The sequence below is a fragment of the Aspergillus neoniger genome (assembly GCF_003184625.1).
Source record: "Aspergillus neoniger CBS 115656 unplaced genomic scaffold BO87scaffold_17, whole genome shotgun sequence".
Classification (NCBI taxonomy): domain Eukaryota; kingdom Fungi; phylum Ascomycota; class Eurotiomycetes; order Eurotiales; family Aspergillaceae; genus Aspergillus; species Aspergillus neoniger.
The window spans coordinates 278,321-295,973 of NW_020291145.1; the positions used below are offsets into that span (position 1 = coordinate 278,321).

The 17,653-nt window shown below is 49.5% G+C and overlaps 8 protein-coding genes across 8 annotated transcripts; 5 read left to right on the forward strand and 3 right to left on the reverse strand.

Moving 5' to 3' along the window:
- Positions 1-41: 41 nt before the first annotated feature.
- On the forward strand, positions 42-2,160 carry BO87DRAFT_436553 (uncharacterized protein; the record flags this gene model as incomplete). Its single annotated transcript, XM_025627827.1, has 4 exons — positions 42-348; positions 559-1,327; positions 1,409-1,721; positions 1,836-2,160. Exons 1-4 carry the CDS (start codon positions 307-309, stop codon positions 2,158-2,160), a joined length of 1,449 nt encoding a protein of 482 aa, XP_025479457.1. The 5' UTR covers positions 42-306.
- Positions 2,161-2,689: 529 nt separating this feature from the next.
- On the reverse strand, positions 2,690-4,216 carry BO87DRAFT_335118 (short-chain dehydrogenases/reductase). The gene is made up of 2 exons (XM_025620476.1): positions 3,616-4,216; positions 2,690-3,503 (listed from the first exon to the last, which is right to left on the reverse strand). The coding sequence occupies exons 1-2, from the start codon at positions 3,974-3,976 to the stop codon at positions 2,851-2,853; spliced, it is 1,014 nt and encodes a 337-aa protein (XP_025479458.1). The 5' UTR covers positions 3,977-4,216; the 3' UTR covers positions 2,690-2,850.
- Positions 4,217-5,236: 1,020 nt separating this feature from the next.
- On the reverse strand, positions 5,237-7,596 carry BO87DRAFT_459298 (methylmalonate-semialdehyde dehydrogenase; the record flags this gene model as incomplete). Its single annotated transcript, XM_025628952.1, has 6 exons — positions 5,237-5,625; positions 5,671-5,874; positions 5,929-6,727; positions 6,778-6,942; positions 6,994-7,164; positions 7,477-7,596. 6 exons carry the CDS (start codon positions 7,594-7,596, stop codon positions 5,549-5,551), a joined length of 1,536 nt encoding a protein of 511 aa, XP_025479459.1. The 3' UTR covers positions 5,237-5,548.
- Positions 7,597-8,586: 990 nt separating this feature from the next.
- On the forward strand, positions 8,587-9,833 carry BO87DRAFT_335121 (uracil phosphoribosyltransferase). The gene is made up of 5 exons (XM_025620477.1): positions 8,587-8,953; positions 9,019-9,166; positions 9,226-9,326; positions 9,397-9,601; positions 9,652-9,833. Exons 1-5 carry the CDS (start codon positions 8,785-8,787, stop codon positions 9,707-9,709), a joined length of 681 nt encoding a protein of 226 aa, XP_025479460.1. The 5' UTR covers positions 8,587-8,784; the 3' UTR covers positions 9,710-9,833.
- A 247-nt stretch (positions 9,834-10,080) lies between these two features.
- Positions 10,081-10,911, reverse strand: BO87DRAFT_436565 (phosphoribosyl transferase). Its single transcript, XM_025627828.1, has 2 exons — positions 10,358-10,911; positions 10,081-10,307 (listed from the first exon to the last, which is right to left on the reverse strand). Exons 1-2 carry the CDS (start codon positions 10,771-10,773, stop codon positions 10,112-10,114), a joined length of 612 nt encoding a protein of 203 aa, XP_025479461.1. The 5' UTR covers positions 10,774-10,911; the 3' UTR covers positions 10,081-10,111.
- A 142-nt stretch (positions 10,912-11,053) lies between these two features.
- BO87DRAFT_376813 (URC4/urg3 family protein) lies at positions 11,054-12,645 on the forward strand. Its single transcript, XM_025623397.1, has 4 exons — positions 11,054-11,310; positions 11,368-11,695; positions 11,752-11,928; positions 11,981-12,645. Exons 1-4 carry the CDS (start codon positions 11,155-11,157, stop codon positions 12,601-12,603), a joined length of 1,284 nt encoding a protein of 427 aa, XP_025479462.1. The 5' UTR covers positions 11,054-11,154; the 3' UTR covers positions 12,604-12,645.
- Positions 12,646-13,160: 515 nt separating this feature from the next.
- Positions 13,161-14,976, forward strand: BO87DRAFT_386958 (GTP cyclohydrolase II; the record flags this gene model as incomplete). The annotated part of the gene is made up of 6 exons (XM_025624783.1): positions 13,161-13,220; positions 13,273-14,229; positions 14,289-14,433; positions 14,485-14,621; positions 14,828-14,867; positions 14,927-14,976. The coding sequence occupies 6 exons, from the start codon at positions 13,161-13,163 to the stop codon at positions 14,974-14,976; spliced, it is 1,389 nt and encodes a 462-aa protein (XP_025479463.1).
- Positions 14,977-15,542: 566 nt separating this feature from the next.
- On the forward strand, positions 15,543-17,358 carry BO87DRAFT_376814 (MFS transporter). The gene has a single exon (XM_025623398.1). The coding sequence runs from the start codon at positions 15,681-15,683 to the stop codon at positions 17,352-17,354; it is 1,674 nt and encodes a 557-aa protein (XP_025479464.1). The 5' UTR covers positions 15,543-15,680; the 3' UTR covers positions 17,355-17,358.
- The last annotated feature ends 295 nt before the right edge of the window (positions 17,359-17,653 follow it).

The following is a 17,653-nucleotide window of genomic DNA, read 5'->3' on the forward strand; positions in this document are numbered from 1 at the left end:
AAAGTTCAAAGGCGAGACCCTTGTCCCTGGCCTTTTCTTTCGTCCTTTTGTATTGGTACTTCCATTATTTATTGCCTCATGCTTTGGGCAATACCGCCTGTCTTATGACTATCCAGGAACCGCATTGTAGAAGTCTTAAAAAGGCCAGCCGATGCTCAAAGAATCTGACTTATAACCATCGTATATAAACTCCGAGAGAATCTTAATATTGTCACACAGTGCTTTCCCCGTGATTAGTATCAAAACTGTGCCATTTGGATAGACAGGCAACACCGTCTAGTGAGCAAAACTACAGTGGGCTTCAAGATGGGAAAAAGAAAGGCAAAGAACACTAGCGAACCTTCACAGGTAAGAAACGAGCGTCAATGCATCCTTCACTCATTCTCCTCCAACCGTCCAGGCTCTTCTGCACGTTGTGGATATTGACTATCCCACAGTGGGCCTTGTGTTGCGGGGCTCTAATGCAGTCAGACCTTGCGGGACCACATGAACGAAGCTTGGTTCCATGAAAGATGTGGAGCTTCTGAAAAATGCTAATGAAGTTTGTGGACTGTATAGAAAAGGCGCTCTCCTAGGTTGTTAGAGAAACAAGAAGCGACCGAATTGAAGGGGAGGAAGCCCAGGGTCCATCAAAGTACCGAATCCAAGTCGGCTTTTGAGCCTAAGACACCACCTGAGGTCCAAAGATCGACAGAGGATAAGGTTAACACCAGCTCTGCTTCGGAACCTCCAGCGTCACCAGAAATCCAGACATCGATGAAAGCCAAAATCGACGCTAGCTCAGCTTCTGAATCTACAGCGTCAGCAAATGTTAAAGAATCCACAGAGGTTCAACAGCATGAGGTGCCTGTTGATGAACACGGGTTACCAGAGTTACCAGAAGAAAGACGCCCAGGTAGATCCATTGTTTGGACACGCCCGAGGTCTTTGAGCTATAGGGGTGAATGGAATGAAGGCTGTACAAAGAACCTGTTCCACGACTTCAGCCGGCGTGTCTCAACTTGGGTGGATAAATACTGCTACAGGAGAGCAAAGCTCAGGGATAGGTTGTCTGCCGGCGATTTACAGATAATTCTGGACAGCCTTGGGAACTTTTGCCTGGACAAAGATTGGAGGTCGATTGAGGCTAGACTTGACAAGCTTGGCTATAATAACTTCTGGTATTTTCTGCCAGGCACGGTGTTAATGAAGCACCTCTTTGAAGATGTTATCAGTAATCCATTTGTCTACGTTGAGGGCAGTCAGGAGGGCACAGGTAGCCAGTCAAGCATGGATCCACCAGCCTTTGGGAAGGAATTGTGGGGACTTTGGAAGAGGCTAATCAAAGGTATGTCTGCAAATCATTTAGCTTGTCCTGGGGGGTGTACAAGTATCTGGTAGACTAATAAACTTCTTATCCATACCGCAGTTGACCCGATCAGAGCATCTGACTGGCGGAGAACGACAACCCAGCTCCTAAATCAGGTCCACCCCGAACATACGAGGAACTACAGGGTTGCACATCAAACCGGCAAGGCCCAGGAGCTGCTCGCAAATCGACTTGCGACCAGTATGCTCAAGGAGTGTCAAGCCTTGCAGGTAGTATTGAAGAAAATGACCGACTCGAATGAATTTACAAACCGATACGAAGGGCTTGTCGAAATTTATCGGTCCGCAATTGACATATCTATCTATCTGGGAACAATTGAAACCGAATTTGAGTTCGAACTTGATGTCAGGCGGTGTGGGCCCTTCTTGCATCGCAAAACGAGAGTCCGGAAACGAGGGTGTTCCGATGAAATCCAACCTGACGAATAGCCTATTCCAATACTACTGCACTTTCCTCTTGTCTCAAGTCGCCACTCGATAACTTCGGACGTTATTGATACGTTGCAGCAACGCCGAGAAGATTTCGAATACGACCATAGGGACGACGGGGAAGAAGAATTACGAAAGCAACTGGACAAAGAGATCCCCCAGGTTGAGGAGGGCGACACCATTCTTGATTCAGCGATCTATTTCGCCGATATTGTTTACTCCAAAGACGGACCTCAGGCCTGCTCATGCGGTGGTCGCTTTGTCTGTCGGGGCGGATGTATAGCCGACATTGATAGTGATGATGTTGAGGATGATGATAATGATGATGATGGCAGCGATTCAAACTCCAAAGTGGACCATTGAACCAAGGACCAAACTCTATCTAGATTGGATATTTTACCTTACCTTTTTTGTTTTTCTTCTCTTCTTTTTGTTCCTGCGGTTCTCCTTGTTTTTCCCACCCTTTTCCTCTGCTTATCACTGGAATATTGTCGTCTGAAAATTGCCATACTACGCAAATATTACAACATGTTACCTAACTTCACTTTCTAAGTTCACTAAATGTACGACAATTACATCGGTCGGTCTAGTTAGGAGTGGAAAGAGAGTACTTCTTCTAAGATCATCCAAGAGCCCTCGTTCCCCTCTCTTCAGTGGCCTTTTTACAATCTTCCTTCGTATAACCTTGTTTAATAGTTCAAGCATCAATCATCTATTTATAGTTCCGCTGCGTTTTGCTATATTGTTTCTTCCTTTCATCTGTTATTGAGCCGGCTCATATGTTGTCTGTTCGGAAAGCCATACCCGACCGTGTGATCCTCTGCTACTATTTCCATCATCGGGTCAGAGTTCTGAACGTAGCTTAGAGACAAAGTACGAACTTCAATTTTGGATAGATGAGATTACGAACATGGGAGTTGGCCTATCCGACGGCAAACTCGGTTATGTAAAGTTAAATACCGTCCATGACGATGCAACATTAGGGAAAGTAGAGGGAGGTAAAAAAAAAAGGAGAAAAAGAAAAGAAAAACAACCGTGTGAAAGCCGTCATCATCAGTCCGACCGTAGCACCCGCTTGAATGTCTCCAGTGTATGATTCCAAACCTTACCAGGGAAACTCCGGGCTCGATAATCAGCCATTAGTTTCTCGCGAGTTGCATTGCTCCCATCGTATTTGAGAATATAGGAGCCCCCTCCAATTTTACCAGTTGATGCAGGTGCCGTGTCCACCCCTTTGACTAAGGGAACCCCCAGATGTGATGGATCTTTGGGCGTGGCGGGAGGATAAGCTGCCGATGTTGAGAGAAACAGATTACGCTCGCCACTCTCCTCCGGCGTGATGGAAATCGGACGAGAAAGAAAGCTTAGGATAGCCCCGCCAAAGTTCCCGAAGGTGGTGTTCATCAACGGAGTCCGTACAATTCCCGGAAAGACGTGTAGAAAGCTTACGGTCGGATGGGCGGTGGCTAGATGCTCTATCGCTAAGGAGTTTAGTGTGGCGGCGTATGTGTTTGATTTCGAAAAGGTCCATGACTTTGTCAGGTCGAAATTGTCTTCTTCGATGGTGCCTTCTTGGCCGCCTGCTAGGATGGATACGACCCTGGCTGGACCGGGGGAGGCACTGAGCAGAGGCATAAGGTTCTGCACGAAGCGCATCCGGGAGTAGTAACGAAGGGCATGGTTGTCGTCTAGTCCTTCATCGGTCTCTATGTGTGGGGCCCCCTGTCAGCACTAGTAGGGTATAGGGGTGTTGGGGTTGACGGGGTAGCGTTTGTAGCCGTCCCGACTGACCAGGATAAGGTTGTTTCTGCTACTTACCATTTTTTGAAAGAGAGAGGTGGCCGGTGGACATGAAGAGGAGATCGATTTGCTTTTCCTTGTCGGTGATTTCCGCAATTTCCGCACAGGCCTTGTCAACACTACGCAGAAGTGAGACATCCGATTGAATGAAGTGAAATGATCCGTTTGGATTTGAAGCCCGGAGCTCCTCTAGGACTCTGGAACCGGATGCGGGATTCCGGCCAACCAAGTGGATGGTTGGTTGTTTCACAGCGAGCGCCATCTGCTTGGCTGTCGCCTCTCCTATGCCACTGGTGCCTCCAACGAAGACGGCGACCATCTTTTGGCGTTGAGCGCCTAGAGCCGTGTTGGACTGACGAACCTGGCTAAGAGTGGGCATGATGGATGGTTGGGAAGAGTAGTATGATACTATAGTTAACAAGCGGGAACAAGGGGAGATACTTCTTCTCACTACGCTTTATAAGTGCCTGGCAGCTTGGTGATGATAATGAGATGTAGTTAGTTTGGGAGTTGTGCTGACGCATGACGCGCACCTGACTCACTTGGGTCGGGTACCCTTCCTTATTGGGCCTGCTTACGCTGACGTCAAGCAAAAGAGTTCATCAATTAGCTAGATGCTTACCTCGTTATGGTGGCTGCGATCCGGGCAAAATCGGAAGGAAGAGAACACCTGCTTGACCTATCATCCTGAAGACGCCATTGAACTCTAGGGGACGGGAACAAGGTCTCACGTTCGAGCAGACATGGATTGAAGCTGTTTGCGGGTGACGGGACCAGGGCAAACGGATCCCAAACCAAAGTCGGAATGATTCGCGGACCAAAATAAAAACTCCAGATAAGGACAACTGACACCGAGGGCAGCAAATGGGAACTAGCGGTCGTAATATTCTCCGTGCATTTGGTACTGTCTAGCGATCTTCAGGCAAGATCCACATCCCGTCCGCAGCGGATGCACCGGGAACAGGCAATCATGATTAGATTCTGTCAGGGGTACTCCATAGTGGAGCAATGTCGGCAATCGTCCATGAGCTCGTGACAGCTATAGGCATAGATCATGAGGGAGGTATCTGCTGAACTGGCAGCAGCAATGACTTTTCCAATCAGCCTTGGAGGCGTCTTACATCTACCGACTATGCGTACCAGTACTGCTGATCTTTAGAGTTTTCATCGGCTGGATCATTTGGCATCCAACTTAATCCAAAAGAGGTTATAATCGGGTCGGTTCGGACCCAGCCTAGCCCATCTAATCGTGTTGCCGCAAGGCTATCATGGCCCTTCGTGAGCAGTCATCGCGCGTCGTCCAGATGTCGACACGGCCTGTTTTCCAGGTCGGAAAGTTCGTCGACAGGTCTAGCAGCCAGATGTAGAGCCGAGCACGTATCTGTTTGCTCGTTAGATAATACTAAATTGGTGTCTTGAGACCCTGAGCAGTCTTCCCAAGCCTCATTGACCACGAGCTGGATGAGTTTGATTAGCGAAGATCTCCCGTATGTGATCTCGTATAACGCACTTTATGTAACTGAATTTTTTCGATTACGGCGAGGAAACTACGTGACTCATACTCTTTCTAGTACGGTGCAATCTTGGAGAGGGTGAGAAGTGTCTTCCTTCAACTTCCAAGTACAGTTAGATTAATATTCCTCAGGGCTCATTTCCCAGCAGTGTTGAATCTACCTACCGATCGGACCCGGTGTTTATCGTTCATCGGTCGGCATGTCATCCGGCACACACCTCGACAAGTAGCATAGTCCGCGCCTCGGCTCATCGACGTTTATACTCCTCTACCACGACCGTAATGCATCAAATCCGGCCTCGATAAGTTCATTGACGAGCAGGATGCAAATGCATTCCATTTCGCATTGCGTTCGACCTCACGGTGGAAAGCGACTCATCCCCGATCTTCCCGACCAACACTCTTCATCTGCTGCATACCGAGAGCACCCCTCAGCGCTCACTGATCCCATCGCGAAGAAACCGTCTTTGTTGTTGTGAAGAATGGCCAATATGTCTTTCCAGGGGAATGCCGGTCTGGACAGGTTAGAGTTTCTCCCATCAGCGTGCCTGGATACTCACCACCCAGAAAAGAATCTTTGTTGCTCGTTCGGACCGCGGTTCCATATGGCGCTGTTGTACTGTCAGGGGTTGGTTGCGCCACGGAAATAGGGATAGCCATACCGATCAACGGGATGTTGACACCAATTTGTCCAACATTGACGCCGCGTTGGAACGTATTTGCATGTTTTCCACTGGTGGTAAATATGGAGCATCCGTTACCATCTATGATCGGATCAGCAATCCATGTCCTCAGTCACGGAATGATCGGAGACTGACATTTATTCTGATTAATTAAATCGATCGCTTCCTCGAGGGTGTCCACCTCCATGCAGATGAGTACCGGTCCAAATATTTCCGCCTGATAACATTCCATGTACGTCTGCACGTCCCCGAGTATAGTTGGGCCCATGAAGTTGCCATCCGGATAGCCGGGGACCTCAATATCCCGACCGTCCAGAAGAACCGTTGCTCTCTCCTCAACTGCTCGCTGGATCATTTCACTAACTTTTTCTTTGGCTGTTTTGTCGATCAGGGGCCCAATCTTAGACTCCTGATCCCCTCCACATCCTACCACCATTGACTGTGCCAGTTCGACCAGCCGAGGAACCCAGTCTCTCGTCGCACCAACAAACACTGCTACGCTTAAGGCCATACATCGCTGACCCGCAGCTCCAAAGGCACTTCCAGCGATCGCAAACAGCGTCGAGGGCATATTGGCATCCTCTAGGACAACCCCATGGTTCTTGCCACCACACTCTGCTTGTATTCGCTTCCCTGCAGCCCTTGCCAAGTCATGGACCTGCCTAGCAGCGGACTCGGACCCGACGAAGCTCACCGCTTGAACCGTTGGTTGAGTCACAAGCATCTGAACGGTCGATGGACCGCCGTGAAGCACATTGAAGACTCCAGGTGGGAAGCCAGTCTTTACGAATGCCTGTGCTAACAATGAAGACGTAGTAGGTGTTTTCTCAGAGGGTTTCAGGATAACTGTATTGCCGGTGATGAGCGCGTACGGAAGCGACCACAAGGGAATCATGAAGGGAAAGCTGAAAGGGGTGATTGATACACAGACGCCCTGTGGAAATCTGTCAGTGGCTTGTCCGTATCTTCTTAGTACCAACCTACAACTGGCTCGTAGAACGTTTGTAGCAACGTTGCATCGCCTCCTAAGAACATGCCGGCCATTTCAGGCCCAATCGAGCATGCGGCATGTATGCAGTCCAGACCGCGAAAGACTTCTGCGTCTGCATCGGCTAGGGTCTTTCCAACCTCTCGAGATAAACATGTCACCTATGATTGTTAATTCAATCCCTTTGCCAGTCATATGTTGCGGCTGCTCACAATTTCAGGAGACATCTGTCTTAGTACATCCACCAGTCTCAACAGATGTTCACGCCTCACTTGGAACCCCAAAGCAGCCCATCCAGGTTGGGCATCTTCAGCAGCCACAACAGCCCGCTGTACTTCCTGAAGAGTACTCCCCGGGACCCTGCAAAGTAGACGTTGGGAGACCTGTCCCTCGCGTTAGCACTAGTAGCAATAAACTGAGGTTGATCAAGACAAATACCGGATTCAAAACTGTCGTCCAGTTCTGTGACCTAGACATCACTGATTCATTATTAATAAACAGATGCGTGATTGTCGGCCCAGACTGCGACCGCGGTAATAGCTCCTCCCGGTCGGATGCATCACTTTCTCCAACCGGTACGGTTTCAGCACGACTGGATCGGGAACTTAGCCCATCACGACGGGTCTTATCTCCACAATCTCTCATCAGCATGGATTATTCCACTCTTATCAATGTCTTGAACTGGAACAACCTACATCTGAGATCCGCCGGCGCACGCGCCCCGACACTGTGGTACCATCGCTAGAAGCGGGCGAGGCTGCGGGGAACGGTGTGAACCTAGATCGACCCGATGAGGCGCTTGATGCCCGGGGCATGTTATCGTATGGCAATTTGGTGAATCCAATCGGGAGATACAGATTATCGGATTATGGTGGCGATGATTATCTGGCGATCTGGTAGAGACTGGCTGTCTTATCAGACTTGGGGTTGCTGCTTGGTCTGTGCGCATGTTTACTGATAAGCGAGCTGCTACGTAAATCGCCTTGATAAGCGCACAGGCGATGCTCTGTTGGGTATAGTTGCGTGTCTTGTCGTTCTATATACAAAATGGGTATATGAGGCTCTCAGCCTCAGATATATGCCTGTCATGAGCACGAAAACTTCTTTACCGTTCAAATCTATGCATCTAAGCAGAACTACCACTTATCACAATTCAAGAATGGTATTACCTCGGGATACCGGTTAAGAAGATTTCTCGCCTTTTCAGAGCATCAATCTCTCAACAGGGACATCAGTTCAATCGAAAATGGCATCTGGGATCATTCAAGTGAGGGGCAGAAGTAGAGAGCCGCTACAAGTTGCCGAAAAGCTGCATATTGAATACCTGCGTAGACAGCTCTTCATTCGATACTCTGCGATCACGCCAAGAACATCGGGTAATATATGAGATCGGTATTTTCATCGATTTTCTTCCTGAATGGAGCTTCTTGCTACCACATAGCGGGCGTCTTCTACTCTTCATACTCTTCCGAGCCTACTATCTTCATTACCAACAAAAATATGTTAATTCCCAATTCCAAGGAGTCGGAGCGTAGGGTGAGTCATATGGTAGCCATTACGACTGCACGCTCTCAGGTACCATGTTGAGTGCTTGTAATATCATAGAAGATTCGACTCAGTACTCAATCATTCTTTCTGGACAACAGCGACCGTTACAAACACTTCGGAGGACTCCTCCCAGGTCCAACACCCATCCCAGATAAGATTAGATTAGATCCTCACCCCGCTTATCTTATCGTCCTTTCCACCGCAAAACCCCGCGCTTTTTTCCCTCCGAATTTTCACTCCGCCTTTCTTTTCACACGATAGGGGTAAAGCACGCGACTAAATCAGCGCCGGTCGAGACTAAGCCCAAAGTCGTCCGACCTATACCATATAGTCAGTCCTATCCACAGAGTGGCCCAAATCGTTCATTTCAAACAACAATTCATCACAACACCTCAACCATCACTCCGCCCACTTCCGGCCAATCGAAAAAAATAGTCCAAACTTAAATCCACGTCATGGAATCCTCTAGCGCAGCAGCCTGGACTACCCAAATGGACCGCATCACGGTCCTGGAACAGGACCGGTCTCTACTTAATTTGATGACCATCATCCGGGACGTGAATACCAATGATCGGGACTTTTCCGCTGCTGTGGAGAAGGTTGTGCGCCGGTTGATTACAGCCGGTAAGTATTATTCTATATCCAATGAACTTTTAATAATTGGAACAACGGCTTATGTAAATGTATAGCATTGGGCCACGTCCCCGCTGAAGAATACACTGTTACTACCCCGATCAACAAGCCCTACACCGGGATCCGGTTCACGAAGGGTGTTTGCGGTGTCAGTATCCTCCGCGCCGGTGCCTGTATGGAACAGGCGCTGCGGGATACTTGGACGTGAGTGTTTCCTTTCTGTATCTGAAGAATATTCAAGTGCGCTAAATAAGGATGCGCAGTGGACCCCTTAGTTTCGGTAAGCTGCTCATCCAGCGCGATGAGGAGACTAGCATCGCCAAGATTTATTACTCGAAGTTGCCGGCGGGGATTACGGAAGATAGTATGTTTTATCTTTTCTTGTGATGGATTGTTGGTTGGCAGGGAAGGAGAACACACTAACAGTGATCTAGTCGTCCTGCTCTTGGAACCCATGCTTGCGACCGGCGGATCTGTGATCAAAGCCGTTGAGAACTTGACGAGCAATGGTGTTCCTGAGGAATCTATTGTTCTTGTTAATGTGGTGTCGTCGCAGAAGGGACTGGATGTTGTTTCTGGTAGATTTCCGGGTCTGAAGGTTGTTGCTGCGGCGGTGGATGCGGAGTTGACTGCTCAGAAGTAAGTGTGCTTAGTTGATTTGAAGTAGATCGTTGCTGACTCTGCTTTAGCTACATTAGTCCTGGTCTGGGAGACTTTGGTGATAGGTACTATGGAACGACTCATTAAGAGTGGAAATGAGTTCGCTATAGGGTTTAGACTGTCTATTGAGGTGTACGGGTGATGGGTTGGTTCTTAGAATCCCGGGGATTTGTAAATATTCTTTCGCTTCATATAAGGGAATGGCTAGGACTTTATTGATAAGATTGTATTTTTGAGCCTTGTCTGAATGTATATTGCTGTTTAGCAGGCTAGCTTTCTGGACCCATGCTTATTTTTGAGCAGCTGACAAGAATATGTGTCAGGACCTCCCGATGCCTAGAACTGTCTCATTTGATTCTGATTCCATACGGTCAACTGATATAAGGGATCAATGGGCGAGAGAAGGGTACAGAATGTATCTCATTTGGCAAGAGCGAAGGTGCAAATGTAAGTCTTCACGTTCTTGTACAAATCTATTACGTATATGTTCTAATCAAATGCTGTTCCATAGAGCCTATCCCCAATATCCCCAACTCCAGGCTGAACATACCCCTTCGCATCCACGTCAGGATCAACTGCACCCACAACTAATCGGCTACCCTCGGGCCACACGGCAGCTGCATGCCCCAACCCAACCGGACTAGACAGCATAGAAAGAAATGTAACCTTGTCGATTCCCCAATCCCTGACATTATTAGTGACTAACCAGAACATTACAGTAATCTTGAAACTCACTTCATTATACTAATAACCGCAGCGGCTGTACCACCCGTGGCAATCAACGGATCCAAAATATAAGCCTGCTTGATGTGCGCCGGCTTCACGGGTAACTTATTGTAGTACTCAACCGGCTGCAACGACGCCTGGTCCCTGAATATACCCATGTGATAGACGGTTGTCGACACATCTTCAGGGATGTTGTCCACGAAACCATCGAACATGGCGAGACCGGAGCGTAGCACCACGATGATAGCTATCGTTTCATCTTTGGATACGTCAATGTGCAGGCTCTTTGTCATGGTTGCTGTCATGTCGCGCACTAGGCTGCGTACTTTGGAGGGATTGAGGGATCGATCCCTGAGTTGTGAGAGAAGGGATGTGAAAGTATCATTTTGAGGTTGATCAACATTGGCGGGTAGTGTGACTGTCATGATGGATACAGTGGGTTGTATTGATGTAACGAGAAGAGAAATGAATGGAAATTTATGCTTGACGTGCAACGTAGTGGATATGTCCTGCTATAAATATGTTGACTTTGTTAAGATATAGAATGATATGATCACTGTGGCATCCTCCGATCTCATAGTTGTTCCGCCCATCTTCACAAGGCGGTTATCGTCGCTGGTATCAGATAAGATACCGTATCAGCCGAGGCGATAAGCGCCTTCCCCGCTTTGTTGTGCTCATCCCCTCATCCAGTGTAACATTCTTCGTAAACAACACATCTATCTTCTCTTCGTATCAAGAAGAGAAGTACTCAGAGTACACTCGATACTTGCAAGAAATTTGCATTACCTGGCTAAGGATACACGATGGACTCCAATACCAGACACTTGCTTCGTCTGGAAGCCGTACGCGAGAGAGCGAATATCGTCTTCCGCCTCGCTGAACAAGGAAAGCTGCACCACTACGACTACCACCCTGAGCGTCTCGATGCGACCGTAGACTACGTTGCAGGCATTATCCAGGTAAATAGCCTCTTATACATCCAGAATGCATCCCTAAATCCCTAACCATCTACTCAGCGCGACTTCGGCCCGGACCGCTACGACCAAATCCCTCCCCACGGTCGCTGGCAGCACTTCGACGTAGGCGGCGTGCCTCGAATCCAGAAACTGATCGAGCGATGGGATGCATCCGGATATGATGATAAAGAGAAAGTCAGAAGTCTGTTGGATCTATTCTTCGTCTCCGTGCTTCTCGATGCCGGTGCGGGAGATACTTGGCGTTACGTGGAGAAGGAAACCGGGGCCGTCTTCACCCGCAGCGAGGGTATTGCGGTCGCATCGCTGTATATGTTCTTGAACGGTGACTTTGCCAACAAGGGATCTGAGAGAAAGGATGCGGTGCATGGTACGTGCTGTCGGCCTTATTGGCAGGGACATGTCATTGCTCACGATGAACAACAGGAGAGGCCCTGCGGACCCTCAGTGTGGACACACTACTTCGCGGCTTTCAAGTCGATGATTCCAGCAACCCACTTCTTGGAGCTTCTGCCCGGGTCCAGATTCTCCAACGACTGGGCGAGTCCTTGAGAAATCTTCCAGAAATCTTTGGGCCATCCGGCCGTCCTGGGCAAATCGCAGGTCAGTTACCAGTCAACGTGATATAGTACCCAGTAACTGATGTACTTTCTAGACTACCTCCTCGCTATGAGCAAAGGCTCCATCGACTACTTGGTTCTTTGGGATGTCCTACAGAAAACCCTCATCCCCATCTGGCCATCCGACCGCACCAAAGTGAACGGTTACCCCATCGGCGACGCCTGGCCACTCGCTGTGCTCGCAGAGCAATCACCATCCTCCACTACAGACAGTATCCAACCATTTCATAAGCTCACACAGTGGCTTGCATACTCTCTCAAGGTTCCCTTTGAGCGACTTCTCTCCCTGAAATGGCAGAACGCAGAGCTGGGAACTGGCCTCCCTGAGTATCGTAACGGAGGTTTATTCATAGACATGGGCGTATTGACGCTTAAGCCCGAGGCGCAGGAGCGTGGACTACGGACCTCAGGAGGAAACCTTCCGTGCTTTGCAGTCGCAGACGGCGAGATCGTAGAGTGGCGGGCCATGACTGTTGCGTTGCTTGATAAGCTACATGAACGGATTCTGCAGAGCGGCAAGTTTGGGGCTGTGCAGTTATCATTGCCGCAGATGTTGGAGGCGGGATCATGGAAGGCGGGCAGGGAGTTGGCGGCGAAGTACAGGCCTGAGACGAAGTCGAGCCCGATTTTGAACTCTGGAGATGGCACTTTGTTCTAGATGTAGCCTTGATAGTGCAATAAGAACGCTGTTCTCTTCTTATTTAATGGGATTGTAACCGGTGTACTCTATGTATCTCCTCTAACTACCCCCTGACGTATATTACTACTATACTCAGTTATTGAAATATTCAAACCAACTCACTGCACATTGTCAACTACAAGCCAGTCACTACACCAGCCATACTGCTGCGGTAGATGTAGATAGCACCGGAGATAAGATTAGACAAGATAAGCGGCAGCCACGGCTTATCGGCCCCTCTGATTGGCTATCGGCCGCACCCAGGGTCTATCATCGAGAGATCGATCGTATCTGAGCTGCTATCTGAGCTACTCCATCATGGGGATACTGATAGCTTTGTCCAGCTGTCCCTAGATAGTCAGAAAACGGAAGTACCCTATCGCCTATCCACTCCAGCGCAGCCTCTACCCCAAAGAGCACTCAGTACAGAAGTCACTACAAGCATATAAACCCACCACTCCCCTGTAACAACTCTCATCTTCACGTCTCGTACACCATCGACTCCCTTTTCGTTTCCTCAACACCACACACACATCATGCCAACAGCAACACAAGAACCCCCCTCCAAAACGGACGCCTACAGCAACCGCATCGTCGTACGTCCCTTCCACCTCTACCAATTCACCATTCCCTCACTAACCACAACAGCTAACAACCTACCCCTCCCAAAGCGTCGCCAACCCCATCCCTCTAACCTGGGGTTCTTCAACCCCCGAAACCCGCGGTCCTGTCATCGTCTCCCGCAGCAAAAACACTCTCAGCAAGCGCAACGCTATCGGCGCCCACGGCGGCAGCTACTCATTCTACACCGCGCTCGCCATCGCCTCAGGGGACCTGGAACCCGACTTCCGCCCGAACTTTCTTAACACACAGCCGACATTTAATTTCCCCTACCAAGATGCATGGGGCGACAAGAGCAAGATCGTCTCAATGGACCCGTTCGGCCATGATATCGTCAAGCACTACGGGAAGTATCTAGATGAGGGGATTGACGTGCGGCCGACCATCGCTGTGACGAGGGCGACGATGCGTGTCTCTGAGATCACGGATGCGATTGCGCGCGGTCGGGTGCCTATCGACGGGAACATCGTTCTCAATGAAGGTGGGGATGTGAAGGTGACCAAAGTGGCCGTAGAGCCCGTGTGGTATCTCCCCGGTGTGGCTGATCGGTTCGGCGTGTCGGAGAAGGATCTCCGACGGGCGTTATTCGAACACACGGGGGGAAGTTATCCGGAGTTGATTACCAGACCTGATATGAAGGTGTTTCTTCCGCCGATCGGTGGGCTGACGGTTTATATCTTTGGGCCGCCAGAGCGGGTATCTGATCCGAAGATGCGGCTGGCGCTGCGGATACATGATGAGTGTAATGGGTCGGATGTGTTTCAGTCGGATATCTGTACGTGTCGGCCGTATTTGACGTTTGGGATTGAGGAGGCGATTAAGGAGGCGCAGGGGGGCGGGAGTGGAGTGGTGATTTATTTTCGAAAGGAGGGAAGGGCGCTGGGTGAGGTGGTGAAGTATTTGGTGTATAATTCGAGGAAGAGGGGTGGGGATACTGCCGATAAGTATTTTCAGAGGACGGAGAATATTGCGGGGACTAAGGATGTGAGTACTTCCAAGCTTTTGGAGAGTGTTGGTGGAGGTGAATGCTAATGGTGTTATAGATGAGATTTCAGGCTTTGATGCCGGATATTCTGCATTGGTTGGGCATTACAAAGATTGACCGCATGCTGTCCATGTCGAATATGAAGCATGATGCGATTGTCGAACAGGGCATTCCAATTTATGAACGTGTTCCTATTCCGGACGGTAAGTTGGCTTGCTCTTGCTGATAGGATTGTTTGTGGTTAACTGGGTTAGATATGATCCCGGAAGATTCAAGAGTAGAGATCGATGCGAAGATCCATTCTGGGTATTTCTCGACTGGAAAAGAGATCACAAAAGATGACCTCAAGCAGGTCAAGGGACGTGGCTGGGAATCTTGGGAGGATGTGACGGTGAGTTGATAAATCCTTTATGAGTTCATGGGTGTTCGTCAGAGCTGACATATCAGGTAGCACTGAATTTTATTATATATCAACTTATAGTAGATTTACTAATGAATACGATTTTGAGTTTTCGGCGATGCCACGTGGTTCCCATACCCTACGTTAATTCAACAGGACAACAAGAACAATAGTCACATATACGAAATAGTGTATAGTTTTCGACCATATGTAACAGTCATATCGAACACGATCGGTGTGAGTACTACGGAGTAGCTTCTTATTGCAGATCGCACAGATTTACACAAATGGCGAAGTTATGATTGGCCAAAAAGCTCCGGAAAAGAAGCACGACCGAAGAAGTTAGACCATGCAACCGAATTTATTTATAAACGAACAGCACATACGATCGACTTGATCATAATCAGAAATAAAAATGAGCAGAATGGACCTCATCGGGCAACTTGAAGCATAGCCAAGCCAATGCTTAACCGAGCTTATACACTACATTAGCACCAGCATAATTGCCTGCGCTGACCTCCAACCGAGGTTGGGTCCAAGCCTCCCGAGACCCAGGCGTGCCGATATCCGATCTCACCACTCCTCGGGATTTGATCATGCATATCACGCAAGCAAAAATGGGTGTTAGCCCAATGCGATACACGTATTACGGATTGCTCTGCAGCATTCACAAGACGATTAAAAATCAAATCAACTTACCAATCACTGAGAACATGTCTGGGTGCTGGTGGATGAGTGGCAACTCGGAGTTCCAACAACAGAGTGGGTCGGGATGCCACACGGAATGCCCCGTTTTTTTAGTGTCTTTTCTTTAGTTTCCGGTTTCAACGCAAGCGATAGAATTTTAGTGATAAATGAGTGGTCGGCCGCATTCTTCTGCTTATCGCTGTTATTTTGCTCACTGGCTTGCCATGTGCACTGTCGTTCGTTGTTGATACCCTTTCAATGCCCCTGGCTGCGCCGGGCCCTATACCTCATGAAAAATTCCGGTGAAAAAGTTCCACCAATATAAAAAAGTAAATAGAAAAGTTCGACTGAAACATCCACAACATGGAGGACACCCTCACCAAAGGACCCCTCCCACCAGGGGTCTACCGGTCCAGAATTCCCTTCTGGCGCCTCCTCACCGACCAAGCAGCCATCACCCAAGAAGTCCTGGAATACGACTTCCCCGGCAACGGAACCGAAGACGACCCGTACGTCGTGTCCTGGATCCCGAACGACAACCGCAACCCGATGCTCTTCGGCCTGGGCCGCAAAGTCGCCATCACTCTCATCGTAGCCTCCTGCACGTTGACCGTGTCCCTCACCTCGTCAGTATACAGCGGCAGCGTCAGCGAAATCACCGCCTACTTCAACGTCAGCGATGAAGTCGCAACAATCGGTCTTTCACTTTTCGTTCTCGGCTTCGCCGTCGGCCCCCTCCTCTGGGCCCCCTTCAGTGAAGTCTTTGGGCGCCAACTCCCCTTCTTCTTCAGCTGCATGGGCATGGCCGCTTTCTCAGCGGGTTGTGCCGGCGCCCAGAATATCTGGACGCTCTGCATTCTGCGGTTCTTCGCCGGTGCGTTTGGTTCCGCTCCTTTCACGAACGCAGGCGGTACCATCTCCGATATGTTCACGGCGCGGCAGCGAGGCTTAGCGTTGAGTTTGTATGCCGCAGCGCCGTTCCTTGGTCCTGCTATCGGACCCATCATTGGTGGGTTTCTGGGCATGAGCGCCGGATGGCGCTGGGTGGAGGGGTTCCTGGCTGCGTTGGCTGGGTTTATCTGGCTGCTTATGGCGGTTTCTATCCCTGAGACGTATGCGCCGCGGTTGTTGCGACTCCGCGCGGATCGGCTCTCGCAGCTGACGGGGCGGGTTTATCGGAGTAAGATTGAGCTGGACAAGGGTACAGTTTCCTTGCCACGATTGTTGAAGACGACGATGTCTCGGCCGTGGGTGTTGTTATTTTGTGAGCCGATTGTGTTGTTGTTCGCGCTGTACATTGCTATTGTATACGGGACGCTGTACATGTTCTTCGCTGCGTTCCCGATTGTGTACGAAGATGTGCGCGGGTGGAATCCCGGTGTGGGCGGGTTAGCCTTCCTGGGCATTGCGGTGGGGATGATACTGGGGTGTGCGTGCACGATCCCCGCCAATTTGCATTACATCAAGGTGCAGGAAAAACATGGAGGGTTTGCGCCGCCGGAGACGAGACTCATCCAGTGTATGCCTGGGGCGTTGGCGATCCCGATCAGTCAGTTCTGGTTCGCGTGGACGGATTATCCATCGATCCATTGGATCGTGAGTATTATTGCGACCGCACCGTTCGGGTTTGGGGTGATATTGATTTACCTTGGGGTTATGAATTATCTGATTGATTCGTATACCATCTATGCGGCGTCGGTGTTGGCTGCTAATACAGTGCTGCGGTCGATTTTTGGTGCGGTGTTTCCCATTATTGCCCCGTATATGTATGATGGAGTGGGCATTCATTGGGCGCCGTCAATCCCGGCATTTCTGTCGCTGTTGTGTATGCCTGCGCCGTTTTTGTTTTACAAGTATGGTGCGGCCATTCGAACGCATTGCAAGTATTCAGCGGAGTCGGATCGCTATATGCGCAAGTTGCAGGAAAGTACGAAGCGCAAGTCGGAGGTGGTGGAAAAGGAGAGGCCCGTTAAGGATGAGCCTATGGTGCCGGCGGATGGGGAGCCGGGGATGTCACAGGCTGCAGAGCAGAAGTGAGTACATAGACATATATAGATTTAGAGTACGTACAGATATAGAGATACCATAATGTGAGATTGACTCCAACTGCATGCATCAATGCTTGTTGAGTGTAGTCAGAGCAACGGCTCGCCGGAGTATGTCAGATCGGTCTTGTTGGCTGAGAGGTACATGAGTACTGAACTTAGAGCAAGTCAGTATGGTCCAGTTGGTTCCCTTCAAGCCGACGAAGCCCTCTGCGGCACCATGAGTGTCTAGAGAATACCCCTTGACACGTTACCTACCAGTGTTATCAAATTGGATCGTGTAATAGCTGC

What these genes read in the sequence shown, in the direction of transcription:
- BO87DRAFT_335118 (XM_025620476.1), bottom strand. Translation starts at nt 3,976, where the DNA reads ATGCCCACTCTTAGCCAGGTTCGTCAGTCCAACACGGCTCTAGGCGCT. An exon ending in CCTCTCTCTTTCAAAAAATG is followed by an intron (nt 3,504 to 3,615) that starts GTAAGTAGCAGA and finishes CCCCACACATAG; the next exon opens with AGACCGATGAAGGACTAGAC.
- BO87DRAFT_335121 (XM_025620477.1), top strand. Translation starts at nt 8,785, where the DNA reads ATGGAATCCTCTAGCGCAGCAGCCTGGACTACCCAAATGGACCGCATC. An exon ending in GCGCTGCGGGATACTTGGAC is followed by an intron (nt 9,167 to 9,225) that starts GTGAGTGTTTCC and finishes AAGGATGCGCAG; the next exon opens with TGGACCCCTTAGTTTCGGTA. An exon ending in GCGGAGTTGACTGCTCAGAA is followed by an intron (nt 9,602 to 9,651) that starts GTAAGTGTGCTT and finishes ACTCTGCTTTAG; the next exon opens with CTACATTAGTCCTGGTCTGG.
- BO87DRAFT_436565 (XM_025627828.1), bottom strand. Translation starts at nt 10,773, where the DNA reads ATGACAGTCACACTACCCGCCAATGTTGATCAACCTCAAAATGATACT. An exon ending in GCGGTTATTAGTATAATGAA is followed by an intron (nt 10,308 to 10,357) that starts GTGAGTTTCAAG and finishes TAATAATGTCAG; the next exon opens with GGATTGGGGAATCGACAAGG.
- BO87DRAFT_376813 (XM_025623397.1), top strand. Translation starts at nt 11,155, where the DNA reads ATGGACTCCAATACCAGACACTTGCTTCGTCTGGAAGCCGTACGCGAG. An exon ending in GAGAAAGGATGCGGTGCATG is followed by an intron (nt 11,696 to 11,751) that starts GTACGTGCTGTC and finishes GATGAACAACAG; the next exon opens with GAGAGGCCCTGCGGACCCTC. An exon ending in CCGTCCTGGGCAAATCGCAG is followed by an intron (nt 11,929 to 11,980) that starts GTCAGTTACCAG and finishes TGTACTTTCTAG; the next exon opens with ACTACCTCCTCGCTATGAGC.
- BO87DRAFT_376814 (XM_025623398.1), top strand. Translation starts at nt 15,681, where the DNA reads ATGGAGGACACCCTCACCAAAGGACCCCTCCCACCAGGGGTCTACCGG.